Here is an 18,256-nt window from a genome sequence, read left to right as displayed (position 1 = left end):
TTTTATTCATCTGAAATGTGCTGAAAAATATGTAAACTGCAATTATTTTTCTCATTCGCCATATAGTTGAGAGTTTCCGGCTCAGGTCTTCCTTTGCATTGTAAACGTTTTGTATTTTCATTGTTGAATTTGTATGATTTTCAATTGTATATTATTATTAGTAGTTTCGGTGTGTGTGAAGTAATTTAATTCCAATCAAGTCATTTAATTCATGGCAGACATACGGCTGACAGAACGAACAGTGTGTTCAAAGTCCTGACAGTAAAAGAAACGCCCCCTCGACCTTCATCCTCCGGCGTCGGTTGCCCCTCTCGCCCTCCGCTCGCCAAAATGGCTTCCGACCGCTGGGCCTAATTATCGTCCGGTCGCCGGCCCGCGCCGGGCGAACGCCTCATCAGAACGCCGATCGGACACGAGCCCCGGCGCCGGCCGGGCGCCTCGCGCTAATGAATACTAATGAACGGTTAGGGCCGCAGGGACGCCGTCAACGTGTCAGCGCTGCGCGAGCGCCGAGGCGGGAAGGTAACGCCGCACGAATGTGCAAACGTCTCGGCGGAGGTAAACAACTGAGTGGGCCGCATTTTGCTCAACAATACAGCGCTGCCAATATTGTCTTGACCTTAATATTTATGAATTCATGGTAAAAAGTTCAATATATATAGCATTGTTAAAATCGTTATTTGGGACTGTTTTATCACGTCAAATGGTTTATATGTGCAAGTTTGAACGTGACTTCCTCTTTGAAGCTTGTAGCCTTTTATTTTGAAGGGTACGCACGGGAACTCAGCATTTTGGCACGGAAATGAACTGTTATCGTTGTTGTTTAAATGCATGGAATCAAATGCTATAAAACATTGATTCCATTTCTTACCCAAGGTTAGCCTTTGTGATACTGTGAGACGTTCATGTGAATTTTGTCCCAATTCATTGTGAAGTATTAGCTCAATGTTTTCTGTCGTTGGTTTGAAGAAATAAACCATCAGTGGTTTAGCGCGGCGTCGGCTGAGGCTCGGAGCGCGTCAGACGCTACACATCGTGAAAGCCTCCATTGCGCAATATCAACTTATTATTAGTATAAGTGTTGCACTGAGGCGACCGGTCATTCATTTGAACAAAGTTAAGACACACTTTTGTTCACCGCCGTCGCGCGTTCTTCTTCGTCGGTTTTTGCCGCTTCGTCGCTGCTTTTCGCCACTTCTTTCTTGTTTGCGTGTCGCTGACGAGATCTCCAACTTGTTTGACGTGCGCGTACATAATCTCCCACTCTTTGAATTTCAGTTCCACTGTCCCGTAAACTCTTTTCATCCCAGCCGACTGTCGCTGCTCTCATAATAATAGTCAGCTTTTAGGTCAACGGCCAATGCTAATTACATTGCTATTTCAATGAATACGTCCCTGCAGGTTTCCAAATCAAATCAGCTTTAGCGCTGCAGTGAGCACAGTAAATGACAGTAAAGCCACTTGAATGGGAAAAGGAGGATTTTAAGGTGACGCGGGAGCAGCTCTCATTTGAAATGTGTTTACATGAAGTGCTCGTTGTCGCGTGATAAAATGATCCCGCGCTCCGGCAAGCGTTTGAAGGCACTCGACACGTTTCACTTCACTCCTCATAGAGCCACAGATGACCCTGATCGCAAGTTTCAAGAATCCGCTAAAGCCGCCGTTCAAAATGCGCAAGTTGCCGCAAAAGAACTGAACGAGTTGAATTTGGGAGTGTTCAAGAAAATGAAACGTTTCATCTGCGGCGGGAGTCGCAGGCGCAATCGTTGAACTTTGGTTTGTCTACACGCATGTTTTTTTAGGAAAGGTGTGAAAACAACACTCCAAGATAGGCCTACAGATAGATAGCTTGTGTACAAGGGTTAACATGAAAAATATGAAAAGGTTTCAATGTGCAATTGGTAAATGTGCCGCACTTGAGTATGCGAGTTGATCTCGCTGCACACCGAGCGATGCGTTCCAACGGCGCGGACAAATTGCACCACCTGCCGCTGTGTGCGCCTTCTACAAGTCGCCGTCGAGTCTGCGACCAGTTTGAACCAAATTCTGAATTGCAACGCGTGGACGTCGCGCAATCCAAACGCTGTGTGGACTTTGCGTGTTGTCTTCGGGCTTGCGTGGATTTTCTTCAGCTCTTCCTCCCGTATTAAGAAGACGAAACCTTCTTTCTGTGTTTCATTGAAGACTGGCTTTGTTGTTCGTCTTTTGTGCCCTCTGATTGGCTGGTGACCACTACAGGGTGTGCCCCGCCTCTCGTGTAGGGAAAATGGATGGATGGATGTATCGCATGGAAAAAAATACTGGCGTGAAAAGCGAAGCGTGGAGAGTCTTTCTGTAAATGGATGCATGAATGTGGTCAGTGAATGGGGCTACCATTGCCATGCGTATACACTACAGGAGAGAGAGAGAGAGGCATGCCCGCGACCCTCGTGAGGATAAGCCGTACAGAAAATGTGTGCGTGTGTATATATTGCAAAGTATTTGCCTGTTTATTATACTTTCAAATTGCGAGATGGGTTAATTAATGAGGGGGCAATCTTGAATTAAAGATGTAAATCCTGACACTTTGGCATGAGGGACACTGGTCTCCAAGGTCTGGATTATTCTGAGCGTCTCCCAATTAACACCGTGTCTCTTCTTTTATGTTCACTTCAATTAGGAGCCTTTACCATTTTTAAATTCTTTTCTTCTCACTCGTTGGAGAACGTCAGCGAGGCTGATCAAAGGCGGCCACGCACCATAGGTAACGCTGCTTAGCATAAAGACATCTGCATATTTCCTTTTCGCATGAATTACGCCGAGCGAGCGCGGAGGCGAGCGGCTGCGCCGGGAAGCGCACGCGCGGTGACGGCGGGCTCCCGATACAAGCTGCCGGCGGCGGGGAGCGGCAGGAGCGGCAGGGGCGGCCGGTCAAAGAGGGCCCTAAGGCGCTGCCCCGCCACGGATGGTGCCGCGTGACATTTGGGTTTTTTAAGATGAGCGGGATGAACAGCAGATAGTGAAGGATGAAGGATTTCAGTTGGTTTGGCTCGCGCGTTGTCTGAGTCTTGACGCCTTTCCGATCTGGGGCGCACAAATCTTTAGCCGTTGCCTGGGTTTTTGTTGCGGCTCCGTAATGGCGTTCGTCCTGGGCAAAAAGAACATTTCAGATATCCATAACTACGTGCCCGTGGCAGGGGGGCAGCCCAATTTTGGGTGGTTCTCAAGCGATCGTCCAGAAATCCGCAAATAGGCGAATTTGCAACAGGCAAACCGCGACTATCGGGGTGTTTCATTGTTGTTAGCGCCGATGTGTTCGGTGCGGCGGGATTTTCAATTTCCGGTGGTAAGCGGTTGCAGTTTGAAGCGGGAAACCGAGCGGCCCAAACAATATTTTGCTTCCAAATCGATATTGATGTACAGCCGTCTTGCTAAGCTACACAGCATCTGAAGTGTGATTATTTTCTCATTTGCTAGATTATTTTATGCTCGTCGCTGCCTTCGAATGAACACACGTCCCCGTGCCTTTGTGTGCGCATCGCCATCGTCATCATCATCATCACCGCATTCCTCCGTCAGCCGCAGCAATAGATCAATGAGCAAACGAAGTGAGCGGCACCGTTCTATTGATGTCGGCTCGCTCTTCCGTCCCGCGCTTATCGAACGCTCTTCAGGCCGACCGAGTGCTGACATCGGAATAAAGAGGCCGGCCGTGCGCTTCGGCAGCCTCGGGCAAGAAGAAGAAGAAGAAGAAGAAAGGAGAAGAAAGGGCATCTTCTGAGTCTGCAGTGCATCCAAAGTGCTCTTTGTGCTCACATTTACTGCTTAAAAAGATTCTTTAATGAGACACACGGAAGGGTAATATCAGGAGGAACTCCACTCTGGCCGTCATCACAGCATAGCTGTGATGAATGATGAATTAAGTGCTGGTGTTGGCGCTCGCACAGCAGCCGGGCTTGTTTTGAAACGTGTCACTTTCGCTGAAGACTCCAAACAAAGCCAGATGTTGCATATATATCATCCTTGACATTGCATAGATTTGGAAGAGACTATTTTTAAATGCGCTGCACTTTCACCTCCAATGAGGAGCTGACAGCATATTTGATCAATTGTTCTTGACTTTGCGATGATAATAATAATAATATATATATATATATATATATATATATTTTTTTTTTTTTTAAATTAAAGGTTGACACATTCAGACATCAAAACTTGACGTCGGTGTCTTTTCATAACCTGAGTGTCACAAGGCATTAGGAGGAAATGATGCTGAGAGAACACAGGACAGACTGCCATCTAGTGGTCCAATAAATTACTACTTGGACCAGAAAAGATGACAAGAACCTCGAAATGGACCACCACTCAGCCCCCCCCCCTCACAGATGCAAACTCATGCGTTTATGTGAATTTCTCCAAAGGTATTCATGCATTTAACAAGGAGTACTTGGGCCAAAATGAGAGAAAAAAAATCAACTTAGAGAGAATACAGTTGTATATTTTTGAAGACAAATTCACAATTTAAGTCATCATATTACAAACTTTTCTCCCAAAAAAGTCATATCTTTGGATTATCATCATAATAATACATTTGTATATTTTTTTTTATCATAATACTAAATGTTCTCAAGAAAAAGTCAGATCTTTGGATTTTCATCATAATAATACATTTGTATATTTTTTTTATCATAATACTAAATGTTCTCAAGAAAAAGTCAGATCTTTGGATTATCATCATATGAGAACAAAGTTGTAAATGTTTAATTAAACATATGAGCTAGAATTAGAACAGTATTTTTCAGCGGACTTTACAAAGTAAAAAATCTGATCGGCTCGATCGGTGTCGGCCGATAATCGGCATTTGAACGCCGATCGGATTTAATGTCATAATTCGCCGATCGTCGATCGGCTCCGCAAAAGACGTTTACTCGGTACAGTATATTTGAATTCGAAAGCTCGTTTAATTTTAGCCTTGTCGCGTGTCTTTTGACATCATTTACGAGATCGCTGGGCTTTGTCAAATCAAACGCGACCCGGATCCGCTCGTTACCACGGCCACGACAACAACAGTGGATCGCGCGTGTGTTGTGTTTTTCAAAAAAAGAACAAAATGGGGAAAACCGTGTGCTGGTGGTCACCGGTGGTCGGGAGGAGACGTTCGTTCGAGGATCGCTTGACGTATGTTCACGTGCTTTGAATGCGATACGGCTCACAGGCAGGCCACAAAACGTTATGTAGCCTAGCGAGCTCGTGCTAGCGCTAACGGTTGTACGTAAACATGCCGCCGTTCTGTCGAATCACGCTCTAAAGTTTCGGTGTGGGTGAAGTAGTTTAATTACAAAAAGTTAGCCCCCATTATTTGTGTCGTGTTGTAATGTTGGTTTGAGCTGACTTCATATACGTCGCCACTCGAGTGATGTGGAAAAAATAATGGAGCAATTGAGGTACTGCCATGCCCGAGCATGTGGGCAAGGAGAGTCACAGTCGCTGATCCACTTTTCACCGTTCATTGAATGGGACAAAGTCAAAACTATTCAATAAACCAGTTTATTTTATTAGCAGTGTTGCCACCGTTAGCTTGAAAAAAGTAACTTCGCTACTTTGCTGATGACGTCATCTTAAAAGTAACTTGATTTCCAAAGTAACTTTTTAGTTACTTTCAGCAGCTGTCAAGTGGCAGGAATATCACAGTACCAAAAAAAAGCATGAGCTTAATTGTACCCATGACTTGGTAATGTACGCCACACCAGTTACAGAAAGGAGCAACTTAGAGCAGACTCCACAGGCCGGAGAGACACCGAAATATAAACAAGCGCGCCATTCTTCTTTCAAGACTCTTAACTGATAGATTAGATAGATCGAACGAACGAACGAACGAACGAACGAACCCTTGTATTGTCCTCACGTGACGTCATTGCCCCAGACGCCTCCGTTTATAAATATTTCGCCTTTTTTTTCGATATTGTAGTTGGTCGTTGTGTGCATTTTAGTTAAGAATATAGTGTTTGGTCTGTTGTCTTCGTCATTACTAAAGCAAAGGCTGAAAATTGGCCTCCACTTATGACATGCACCGTGACTGAATCAAGTGTCTTTGTTCTTGACTTGCCGCATGTTCCCAAGCACTGTAGTTTGTTAAGGGGAAGCGGTACAGAAAATGGATGGATGGGTATCGGATGGGTACCGGATTGATTTTGTGTCATGAGCAAAACATTCGCAAACAGAGGCGACGTTTCCCGTTGAAATGAATGGAAATGCAATGAATCCCTTCCAGTGGCGCAACGACCTTATTTGGATCTCTGTGCGGTTCCAATGAAATTCTGTGCAATATCGAAATAGGAGAAAACACAATTTCAAATCAAATCAAAAAGAGTGGATTCGCTAGCAAAGCGCTGTGCTAACGCTAAATGGCCGCCAACAACAAGGTGCCGTTGCATTGTGGGATGTGGCAGCCATTTTAGGGCATAAAACAAAGATGCCGATCGTGGTTATGCGCCACTTCTGATGCAGTTCTGAGGAGCCTTGCGCAAGGACTGATTTATAGAACAAAACCATGAAAGATCATTCTTTTGGAATAAACAACAGATGAAACGCAAATGAGTATGAAAAATGTGTTTGTCAGCTTCAGAAGAAGGAAGTGATGTAAGCTTTTGCGGCTATTTTTGACAGTAACGTAATGGATTACAATGACATACATTTTGTAATAGAATTACGTAATCTCGTTCCATGTAATTGTTACTCCCCGACGCTGACAACAAGGCACTCCTCCACTAGTTCCTGTAAAGTCGAGAAAAAGCAGAAGATATTTGCAACGTCCAGGCTGAGAGTCACTGCGGTCGTCTGTGACCTCGCGGCCGGCGCTAATGGCCGTCCGGACGAAGCGGCGCACTTCTCCTGCTTCGCAACATGAAAGTCAGAAAATAAGCGAGGCCTCCACGCTAGCAAGATCGTTAGTGCCGGCTTTCATCCTCCCCTGCGCTTACTGGAGGTTCGGGAAGCCTGCTCTCCCTCAGCCGAGGCCTCACCTTTCAACACACACACACACACACACACACACGCACAGGTATCTCTTTCATTTGGCCCGCTTGAATTTCATCATGGACTTTTACATCAGATTAGCGGCAGGTGGGCGTGTCGACGCGTCACGGGGCCGCCGCTACTCCAGGAGAAGACGTGAATAATGCACGCGCCGAGGCGGCCGCAACACGGCACGCCGCCCGAAACGTGGAAAATTCAAGGACTCATCTGCATCAGCGAGCGTCTGCATTTGATTCCATTCCAAGGTGGCTCGCGTTCATGAAAGGGAAGCGAGTCGCACGGCGAGCGGCTGCCTTCGCGCGCGCGATTGACGAGATGTCTTTCGCAACCAATGAGGACATGGAAAAGAACATCTTTATTTCTGTTGATTGTTATTATTGCAGAAACCATCAAATACAGTTTACTTTTTACAAAGTAACAATATGCAGTCTTAGAAATATATACAGTGCGCCCCTACACATTTTCCCTGTTCCACATTGATGAAATCAGCGGTTCGGTTGACAGATGTTTTGTGGAGGCCATCCTCCATGATTTGCTGAAAATTCACCTACTTACTGCTTTTGGCGCCATCTTCTGGCATCTTGGTGTCCAGGGTCCATTTTGAAGTGAGTTGAGGAGTTCCGTTGAGACAAAAGTCGCGCTTTGCTGCCCTACTCCGGTATATGCGGAACGTCACATGTGCAAACCCAGAAAACAGGTTAGCGGACTTCCTGGGAATGCCTCATCTTTCTTGCAAAGATTGAAACGGAAAAGATGAGTTTCCCTGTTACGGTTACGTATGAAAGGGCTGCCAGAGTAATATCAGTGCAGCCGTCAGGTATGTCTTCGAGTAAAGATTCTGCTGATTGGGAACCTCTGTGCTGGTGTCAACCCAAATTGAGCGTTAACATCTTAGCAAAAGCACGGCTCTTGCGTTGGATCGCCGCTGCGCGTCGTTTGACAGCACGTGTGCTTAAAATGCGGCTCGCCATTGGCGTTCACGCCGCTCGCTTCGTCCTCTTTCATGAATATGTGATCGGCGGAGGCGTTGTTTCCGTTTTAAAGTCACATCCAAACGAAAGAAACAACCTCCATTTTTTTTCCCCGGGAATCTCAATGTCGACTCAAGACAAGAAAAAAAGCCATTCAAGTGTCTCTGACTTGCAGGGCGCCATTTTGGGAGGTTGATTCGAACGGCTTATCAAACGGGGGGGGGGGGGGGACGTTTGGGATCAAAGTCAGTCCCGGTCCAAAATACCGCAAGAGCGGTGGCGTTCTTGTAAAATAGTCGCCAGCGCTTATTTCAACAACGTGTGGCTATTATTGGAAAGCAGACGCATCCACAAATGTCGCCGACTGACTTTGAAGTGGCGCGCACTTGAAGCGTTTCACGAGCGCACGTTCCTGCAGGAGGACAACATTATTCCAATCACACTGCAAGCCACCTGAAAAAACTGACTTGTAGTCTCACTTTGAGCTCTGATGATTTCTTATTTTTTTTAGACACTGAAAGATGATATGAGACTTTTAACTTTTACAGCCACAAAAAAAACATATTTTTGAGTGAAAGGTTGCGTAATGTATTGTCAAATAGTGGGTCGGGGCGATTATTTACCCAGTTGCAGATGGAGAAGGCATATCTATGAAGGGAAATGTTTCATATATTGTTTTGTACAAATGCATTTTTGGGAGGAGAAACAATATTACGTTCATTAATTGAACAAATGACAAGATGGAGGAATACAGAGAACCAACAAGAAACGAGGCAGACTGTGTGTTAGTGGAACGTAAACACGGACACACACACACAACATTGCGGAACGATCGCGTCAGAGAAAATCGGAATGCTCATGGTTGTTAACGACGTCAGCACGTCTCGGGGACTGCAAAAGAGAGCGTTTCGCTGAACACGGAGATGGACACGCACAACATCGTGGAGCGACCACATGCCGTAGTTGACCGGAACTCGAATGACTATTAACGACACCATCTCCACATCATGTACGATCGATCGTCTTTAAAACCACCAAGGTAGGCTTCCGCGGAATATAAAGACGGATGCGCACGACATTGTGGAGTGAGCGAGTCGAGGCTTGATAAAACAAACTAAAAGACACCATCCCCACGTAACGGAAGCATATATTTCGTACGGCACAAGGCGGCGCAAACATGGCCGCACACAACACTGTGCAGCGAGCGCGATCACTGCCGCCATCGCCGCATAATGCGAGATCATCTGAAATGCTGTGCGAGGGAACGTTTGACGGAACGCCGCCACGGACACGCACAACATTGTGGAACGACGACGTCAGCGTCAACGGTAAATACAACAAGGTCCGAGACAAAATGCCACGAGCTCATTTCGGTCCTTCGCGACGGCGTTGAGCGACCGCACGTCAGAAATCGACAGGATCGCGTCACGTGAGATCGTCTTTGTTACTGTGCAAGGCAGTGCTCGCCGGGACGTGAACTCGGTTAAACTGGAATTCTTTTGCAAGACTGTCGAAATGCTGCGTTGGGAGCTAAGGTTCCCTTTGCGCCACGTTCCTGGCAGCCGAGGTCGCCGGACGACACCGTGCCCGGCCGTAATTGCCGTGGATGGCCGCTGAGAGTTGTCAACTCTCCCAAAAATTTGCCGGCGCGGACGAGTCGGACGTAGTGAAACGAGAACCCGAACCTGAGAGTACGTAATAGGACACATCAAAACTTGGAGTGGGACGCAAGGCATATTTCTTCCCGGGCACTTCAACATCCTTTCAAGTCGCGTCACATTCAGCCACATTTGCTGCGCGCTTCGTCGACCTGTCGCGCGGAGGTTAACGGACCCGGCGCGATACTCTGGCAGCACAAAGAAAAATAAATCCGCAAATATCGGGCTCTTTTGCATGTTGTGGTACAAGAGATGGATTGGCGATTTAGTTATTAAGAGAAAACTAATGTAAACATAAACGCTTATTGAGGGGCAGTATGTGCCCCACCCCCGCCCCACCTGTGCTGATGCCGACTCAAGAGCCAGGTCGGGCATGGGAGCTTCGTTCCTCTCTACGCTCCAAAGCTCCTCGGTGGCCTTTGAACTCGCCGCTAATCGGCACCCACCGCCTGTCAAAGATACGGTGACAGACTGCGAGAAAACTAAATCCCGTCGCGTAGCACGTTTCGGGCTAACCGGGACCATAGCGCAAACGGCAACTTAACAACAAGCGTTCTCATTGAAGAAGAGTGTCAAGTAAAAACAATATCAAATAAATACAGAGCGCACTTGTCTCATTAAGACCTCCACAGTTTGTGTTGGCACACAATACAAATTACCCAAAAAAAAAAAAAAACATCAATTCATTCGGTGAACCAGCACAAACCAATTGCAGAGCTAGTGTATCAAAGATAGACAGATGCGAATGTAATATCTGACCCAATCAGATATCAAAGATCTGAATTTGTGCGCATGAATCAAACAAGCAAACATTTCGATGTGTGCTTTATGCACACGGACTGTGGCAATAAACAACAGCAAACAGCGCAAATCCCTGGCCGCCACACAATACTTTCAAGTGTGTTGGCGGCGCTTATTAGAGCAGATCGCTGCCGGCCCACTTCACAGAGCGGCCGACGGCGGCGACGCACACGCCGGCTCCTCGCTTAGCACGCCGCTACGCTAAGCGGCGGTACCCCTGTGGTTTCAGCCTCGGCCAAATACTTTGAAATGTCCTTCAAGGCACGAAAAAAAAGAACATGCGCTTGCACTGCTTTTGGCTAAAGCATCTTATTTGTACACTGTAATTACACTTTGAAAAAGTAGCAAAGTTTCAACTTTAAAAGACTTTTCATTCACTTTTGCTGATATTGATTAGGTTCCCTCGCGTTTGCAAAGAAAAGGAAAGTCTGCATGTTGCCAAGCAGAACAAAGAGCTCTTTAGCGGCCGCCGTCCACTTTGAATGCATTGCACGTGATTCGATGTGATTATCGAGGGAAGCAAACAAAATACAATATAAAACTGTCAATAATGTTCACAAATGTTCGTTCCGAAAAAGGAACTGCAGGCAAATTAGACATAATTGGTCTTAATGTGGCGGCACGGTGGGAGACTGGTTAACACATCTGCCTCACAGCTCTGAGGACCGGGGTTCAAACCCCGGCCCCGCCTGTGTGGGCTTTGCATGTTCTCCCCGTGCCAGCGTGGCTTTTCTCCGGGTACTCCGGTTTCCTTCCACATCCCAAAAACACGCGTGCTAGGTTGCTTTCAAGACTCTAAATTGCCCGTAGGTGGGAATGTGTGCGCAAATTGTTCTTTGTTTCTATGTGCCCTGCGATTGGCTGGCAAAGGGTTCAGGGCGTACCCCGCCTCTCGCCCGGAGATGGCTGGGATGGGCTCCGGCGCGCCCGCGACACGCGTGACGATGACCGTATTAAAGAACAACTGTTAACACGATCATAATACAAATAATAGTATACAGTGTTTTTTAAATGTAATACATATACTGTGCTGTGTATATCTTGGATCAAGGCTAAATAGACTGTTATTACAGGAACTGCTATTAAGCTACACATTTCCAAACATGCATTATTACATGACTCATAATGGTTACTGGATTTTTAAAGTGCCAAGCATGTAGACATGGAAAGGCTCCGTTGAAAAGGGCCACTTTTGTCTTCCGTTGTGTGATTTCTCATGGAGAGGATGCGATGAGGGCGCCGTGATGTCTGGGGCCCGCCACAGTAATCGATACAAGGATATGCAGCTCACGCGCACACGCACACGTGCACGCATACACACGCTTGGTTTTTTGCTTTGAAAAGAGACTCAAATCAGGAACAGATGGAGCATTCTTATTCAAGCAAATGGTTTTAGAATTCGAAATGAATAGAGTTCCTGGAAATAGCCTGCTGACATTTGTCAGATTTCATATTTTGGTTGGATAAGCACAATTAAGATGGAATATTTTTTTTTTACAATTAGGCTCGCTGTGTATAACTCCAGGCGGCACCACCGTGCTAACCGACTGGTTAGCACATCTGGCTCACAGTTCTGAGGACCGGGGTTCGAATCCCGGCCCCGCCCGTGTGGACTTTGCATGTTCTCCCCGTGCCTGCGTGGCTTTTCTCCGGGCACTCCGGTTTCCTCCCACATCCCAAAAACATCCACGGTAGGTTCATTGAAGACTCTAAATTGCCTGTAGGTGTGAATGTGTGCGCGAATGGTTGTTTGTTTGTATGTGCCCTGCGATTGGCTGGCGACCAGTTGAGGGTGTAGCCCGCCTGTCGCCCGAAGATTGCTGGGATGGGCTCCAGCACGCCCGCGACCCGCGTGAGGAGAAGCGGAACGGAAGGTGTATAACTCCATTACTTGTGTGTTTCTACTTCTGATAGTAAATCAACAACAATCTTGTTATGCTTTCATATCACATTTCCTTATGTTTCAGAACATGAATTTATTGAAAACCATTTTGTAATGATTTTTTTTTTTTAATTGAAAACAATTTTGTATCAGTATGTTAATACACAAAATAATTGTCCAACACTATTTATTTTTGGATTATCTCTAAAACTGGATCTATCTCATAAGACATTAGACGATTATTATTATCATAATATACAAATACACGGGTGAAAATATATCTATATATATTGTAGAGACAGCTACTACCAACGTGTGTGTGCGTGTGTGGCTGAAAAGTGTTTTAATGTTGTTTGGGGGATCCAATATGAATCGTGTTGGCTAACTCATAACCCGAAGATTCCTGATATTATAATATAGGGGGAAACGTTGGGAACAAAGAGCTGGAGCGCCAAAGTTCTGGAAGATATTGGACGCCTCATGGCAGATCTCGCGATAAACTCGTGTGGTTACCAGGGGAACACAGAAGTTGGAGCGAGCGGGCAGAGTCATGAGTGGATCTGTCGCGGGATGGACGCCGGAGACAGCGTCTGCATTCCCTTTGGCCATTGAACAAACGCTCAGCAGCATTTCCAAATGAGGAGCGCAAGGTAGCGTGCTAACACCGTGGTTGGAGTTTACGTGCTTCAAATAAAAGGTTGGTATCTTACCTTAGCTTAGCTTACTGAGCTAACCGGCTAATGTAGCTTTCTTGCTAATGCTAACTTTGGAAACAATTGCTCCAAACGAAAACTGCTTTGGTCTTTTCTTAACCTTTCCATACATTTCCGTTGGGGCGCCGATTCAAGACTGAGTTTGTGTTCTTGCTGTTTCCCACCGCGGTGTTTAAAATAGCCGATGTTGTGTGCTCGGGGGCTCCGCGCATCGATGCGCTGAAATTCAATAATGTTTGTGATGTGAACCATTAGTAGAAAACGAGGTCGACTGCTCGACAAGCAATGCAGGCCACTGTATTGTGCGTACGCACTGCATCCAAGTGGTAGGTGTTTGTCATTTGTGGCCCCTGTCGTTGTAGCCTAAGAAGCTGTAAAATATGACGTAGTAGGATGCAGAGCACTTCTATACTAATATGATCCTGTACTAGTTAGTATACTATAGCACAAGCCGTAATCAGTGTTGGGGAGTAACTAATTACATGTGGTGAGATTAGGGCATTTAATTACAACAATTATCTATTTGTAATCCATGACATTAGAGAAAATGTCTAATTGAATTACAGTCGCTTTTGAAAAGTTCCGTGATGACAAATAGCCACAAAAGCTCAGATTTTTTTTCCTTCTTCATATCACTTGTAGCCAATGCTCGAGATTGGCTCTCTCTGGTCATGTGCCATTCTGCTGTCATCCCAAACGAGACGTTTTTAAAAAAAATATATATATATATGATTTCCACAGGTGGCCGACTGGTTAGCACAACTGCCTCACGTTTGTGAGGTTGCGGGTTCAAATCTGTGTGGAGTTCGCATGTTCTCCCCGTGCCTGCGTGGGTTTTCTCCGGGCACTCCGCTTTCCTCCCACATCCCAAAAACATGCGTGCTCGGTTGATTGAATACTCTAAATTGCCCGTAGGTGTGAATGTGAGTGCCAATGGTTGTTTGTTTATATGTGCCCTGCGATTGGCTGGCGACCAGTTCAGCCCCACCGTAGCCTGCCTCTCGCCCAAAGATGGATGAATGGATGATTTCCAAGCCCCACTTTGTGCTGAAATCTATTAGTTTGTCTGAGATTCAGGTTCGACTCATACCCGGGTTTACGTGACTTCTTTGCCATTCCGATTGAAGATCACCAGACAACTGTTTACATGTGATGTGATCTATTCCAATCTGGCGTAGGATGTGCACTACATTTATTCGGAACAGCCGTTCAACGGTGATATGCACAGATCTATGTAAATATCACATGATTTAGTAGCAGCCATTGTTTTTTCACTTTTATGAAATCAACATCTTGATTAAAACAAAAAACCTAGTTAAAGTAGTTAAAAACAAGCTATTTTTTTCGGTTTTCCTGCTTTTACCCCTTTGGCCCACTTGTACCTTCAACCTTCTTGCAATACCTGAGCCTTCCCACAATACCGCAATAATTGTACTGTTACATTAATCCCGTGATCAAACCAAACCGTGACATATAGCAAACATTTGAGTGCACTTAACCAAACAGGGCAAGCTCAAATTTTAGAAAGAAAACGTTAAGTGAGCCCTGATATTGTCTAAATTGTGCACACTTGTCATTCGGTCTACATGGTATCATGTTTTCCACGTGCTGTATAGATATATGCAACAAACACATTATGTATGTATTTACATGTTATTATTTGTGTAAGGAAGAAATGTGGTGAAATCCAAAATAATGATCTATCATGGTTTTAATCCACTTTTTTGGAGGAAGCATCCAAGTGTCGTGTTGATGCATTCATTCAAAATTAAGTCATCCAAATGTAATGAAATGTAATTAGTCATTACTTTGAGAAAGTAACTCATTGAAGTACTGTATATACGCTAGTATGACATTTTCTACAGGGTAACTTTACTTTTCCAAAGTCATCTTCCCAACACTGGCCGTAATAATAATAATGAGCACGAGTCATTGAAGATATTGTTATTACTTCGCAGGTACTTAACTTGTGGAATTACCAAGACAACTAGAAACCCTTTATTGCTCAGTGACTGTTTTTTTTTTTTTTTTTGTCAATGTCTTTATGTCTCTAAAGTGTTCTCTGTCAATTGACTGTCTGTCGTCGTACTGGAGCGGCTCCAACTACCGGTGACAACTTCCTTGTGTGTTTTTTTTTTTTTGGACATACTTGGCAAATAAAGATGATTCTGATTCTGATCTTTAGGCTTCCTTCAAAATGCCGTCGAGTCAGATTCTTCAGCCAGTCCTCAAGATGAAGGTGGACGAACTCTTCCTCACCTGGTTGAGCCAGCCCAAAACCCAGACGGTGCTCAAAGGTTACCTAGACCTCATCAAAAGCGGACATCACGCCGGTTTAAGCGATGTGGGCGTCAAGGAGAAGTGCACTCTAACCTTCAACCAAAACAACAACGTGGCTTCCCAAAAGAACTTGGCCGAGAAGAAGCCTGCCGCCTTCAACGTGCCCTTGAGTCCACCGTGTGCCTCCATCCTGCCCTCAGGATGCAGCGGCGCCACCAGGGTGACGGGACCCCACGGCAGGATCCTACGGAGGTCTGTCAGCTCCAAAAAGGTGAGTCATTGAGTTTCCCAACATTTGTTGGCAAAGGCACACGTTTGACATTAGAAAAATTGCACAGCACGAACCAAAATGGCTTAAAAAGTACACATACTGATATGATGGTGATCTCCTCAGCGGATAAATGGCGCTACGGCTCTATTTTGCGGAACTTGCACAGCCCCTTTCACACAGTTTGCACAAACTTTACAGGTCAGCGCCAGGGCACGAGAGCCGGCATTAATTCGGCTGTGCCTTTCACACAGAACCCAGCGAAGCGGGGCTTTCCCGTGTGTGTGTGTGTGTGTGTGTGTGTGCTTTCACAAAGCAACACGGCTTCTGCACTTCTAGGAGGTGTCTCAGAAATGTTCCAGGACCACTGTCACAAAATGAATACAGCGGTCGGTGCCTTGAGATACGAGTGACCCAACTTGCAAGTCTTTCGAGGTACTCGCCGTCATTTGGCCGATTTTTGTTGTTTTGCTTTGACTTGCGAGCGCAAACTTGATACAAGCTCAGTATGGTAGCAGTGCACTCAACTCACTTCACAATAGCAGCAGCACTTTGGCAAAGAGTGAACAATTCTTCCAAGCATTTATATTCGAATTTTATTTATTTATTTATTTTTAATTACCGTAGCACCATCAGACCAAGAAAAGAATCCTAGTTGTGAATGTTCCTTTCGATGATCATTGTGCAAAGGATATTGCCAGCACGTGGGCTCAGGAACACTTGAGAACACTTGTCTCCCTTTGAAAATGTGTGCATGTGCATTATGAAGCGCAAAATTCCACAACGGAGAACCCGGACTATTGAGCAACTCAGGTTTTACATCAAGCAAGAATGGAAAAGAATTCCACCTCCAAAGCTCTGACAATTGGTGTGCTCACTTCCCAAACGCTTGTCAAAAGACAGATTAGACGGGTGGTGTTGAAGGGGCTTGTGTAAATAAGAGGCTTACGTGTCCTCTGTGATCTTCCCGGTGTGGCCACAAGAGGAGGCTGAGTAGCATGTGAATGCTTGTCTGTCCACGCTACGTCATCCCACAGGAGGCTCTGCAGTCCTAATTATACAGATGCTTTCCAAACATTCCAGCCTCGCCCATGAATTAGTGTGTATGATGATGATGGTGGTGGTGACACGGACTCGGCATGTTTCGGGGGGGGGGGGCACTTTCTGGAGGCCCTTAACAATTCTGTTTATCTTCTCTCAAAGTTTGTTTGGCCTTGAAATGCTTGCGTATATTGACAAGATGAGAGGCAACAGTGTCCAAGCGTTGGCGAGCGCTGCATACTGCGCATATGGCGTATGTGTGTGCGCGGACGGAAGACAGCTGGAGGAGGGCTGGGGGGTGGACACGCTCCTCCAACTTTCACCTTCTGCATGTCGTTGGCACGCACAACACCTGAGGTCATGTTTTTGTGCTGGCAAGATCATGCACATAAATACTGTACATACTAGGTGCATTCAGAATTTGTTTGTCTGGATTTAACTGTTATAGCGTCTAAGCATCCGAGGCAAAATTGAGTGCCGTACTTGGCTGCAACCTTTTGATTCAATCTCATCTAGATTGCTTGTCTCGACGCCAACACATCGCCTATGCTGTTTGCTACAAGATTTCTTTTGTTTAAAATGTTAAAAAGCTGCTTGTTGTAACAGTATTGTTGGAATAAAGATATTGCTGTAAAATACACTAGCCTTACTTTTTTCTGACATCTGAAATTAATACAGTGAGCCACTGCATATTTTCAGTTCACCAGTCGCCTGTTTGCTGAATTTTATGGGAAGGCTATTATTTATTATTATCATTCACTGAAAAAGTCCCCTGATTTTGTGCGCAGGCCCAAGCCCTGTCTAATGTAGACAATATTGCTTTGGCACCACCTTGGGGCCAAGCAACTGCACAACCAGAAATGGAACGAACTACAGTGGTACTGTAAGCTGTGCTAATAAATGTGTATCTTCATCGGCTCAGTACAATATGGCTACGAGCTTAAGAACAGAATCTATGCCGCAAGAATGCACTTCTTTCAGTGTTGGTGTGGCGAGACTCAGCCGCCACACAACACCGAAGCAAAAACATGCGCTCTCAGGTGCGGTTGACAGTTTACGGCGGTCAACTTCTTTTTACACCTGTATGAAGATGCAAGAAGTCATAATGAGAAGCAGCTCGCTTGACTTTTGCGTGTTTGTCCATCACATTTCATCAAAGGGTGCTACGAACGAATCAGTGGTGATTCAATTGACTCGCAAATCCCAATGAAAAAAGGGAAATTCCAAATTTTCGCATTTGAATCAAAACGAGTCAAAAATAAAATACTTGTTACTTATTCTGACAAGCGCTGCAATGCTGCCCACGGCCGCCGCCAGTTTGCCTTAGTTCACATTGCTTCTGTGTATGTACGCATTGTAGCTTAACCAACATCTCCATAAAGTTTGTTTTTTAAAAAAGGAAAAAAAACTAGCTCTTTGCTGAAGGAAGCATGCGTTACACGTAGCTCTCAAATGAGCTGCATGGATAACATGGAAGCGCCACAACGGAAGCTGAAAAGGAGCCATCGCCAGAGAAGGCAACCGTGGCACGGCGGCATATTTAACAGGAGAAAGTTAATCCAATTCAACACAGCGTGAGGCAAGAGCAGTTAAGGTAGCCAGCAGGCTAAGTAGCAGCAGGTTAGCTG

The 18,256-nt window shown here is 45.5% G+C and overlaps 1 protein-coding gene across 2 annotated transcripts in view; it reads left to right on the top strand.

Annotated features, from left to right (window-relative positions):
• Positions 1-12,827: 12,827 nt before the first annotated feature.
• The window catches only part of ppp2r3b (protein phosphatase 2, regulatory subunit B'', beta), a 29,155-nt gene continuing 23,726 nt past the window's right edge, over positions 12,828-18,256 (top strand). The window contains exons 1-2 of one of the 2 annotated variants that reach the window (XM_061791376.1): positions 12,828-13,023; positions 15,225-15,590. In XM_061791376.1, coding sequence (XP_061647360.1) covers positions 15,237-15,590 — 354 coding nt within the window. In that variant the 5' untranslated portion in view covers positions 12,828-13,023; positions 15,225-15,236. Of the gene's footprint in view, positions 13,024-15,224; positions 15,591-18,256 lie in introns of those variants that run through there. The other variant, XM_061791377.1, reaches the window with a different exon arrangement.

The sequence above is a fragment of the Phyllopteryx taeniolatus genome, chromosome 12, assembly GCF_024500385.1.
Source record: "Phyllopteryx taeniolatus isolate TA_2022b chromosome 12, UOR_Ptae_1.2, whole genome shotgun sequence".
In the NCBI taxonomy this organism is placed as follows: Eukaryota; Metazoa; Chordata; class Actinopteri; order Syngnathiformes; family Syngnathidae; genus Phyllopteryx; species Phyllopteryx taeniolatus.
The sequence above is the reverse complement of the archived record's forward strand: the minus strand, read 5'-3'. Positions and strand labels throughout refer to the sequence as shown.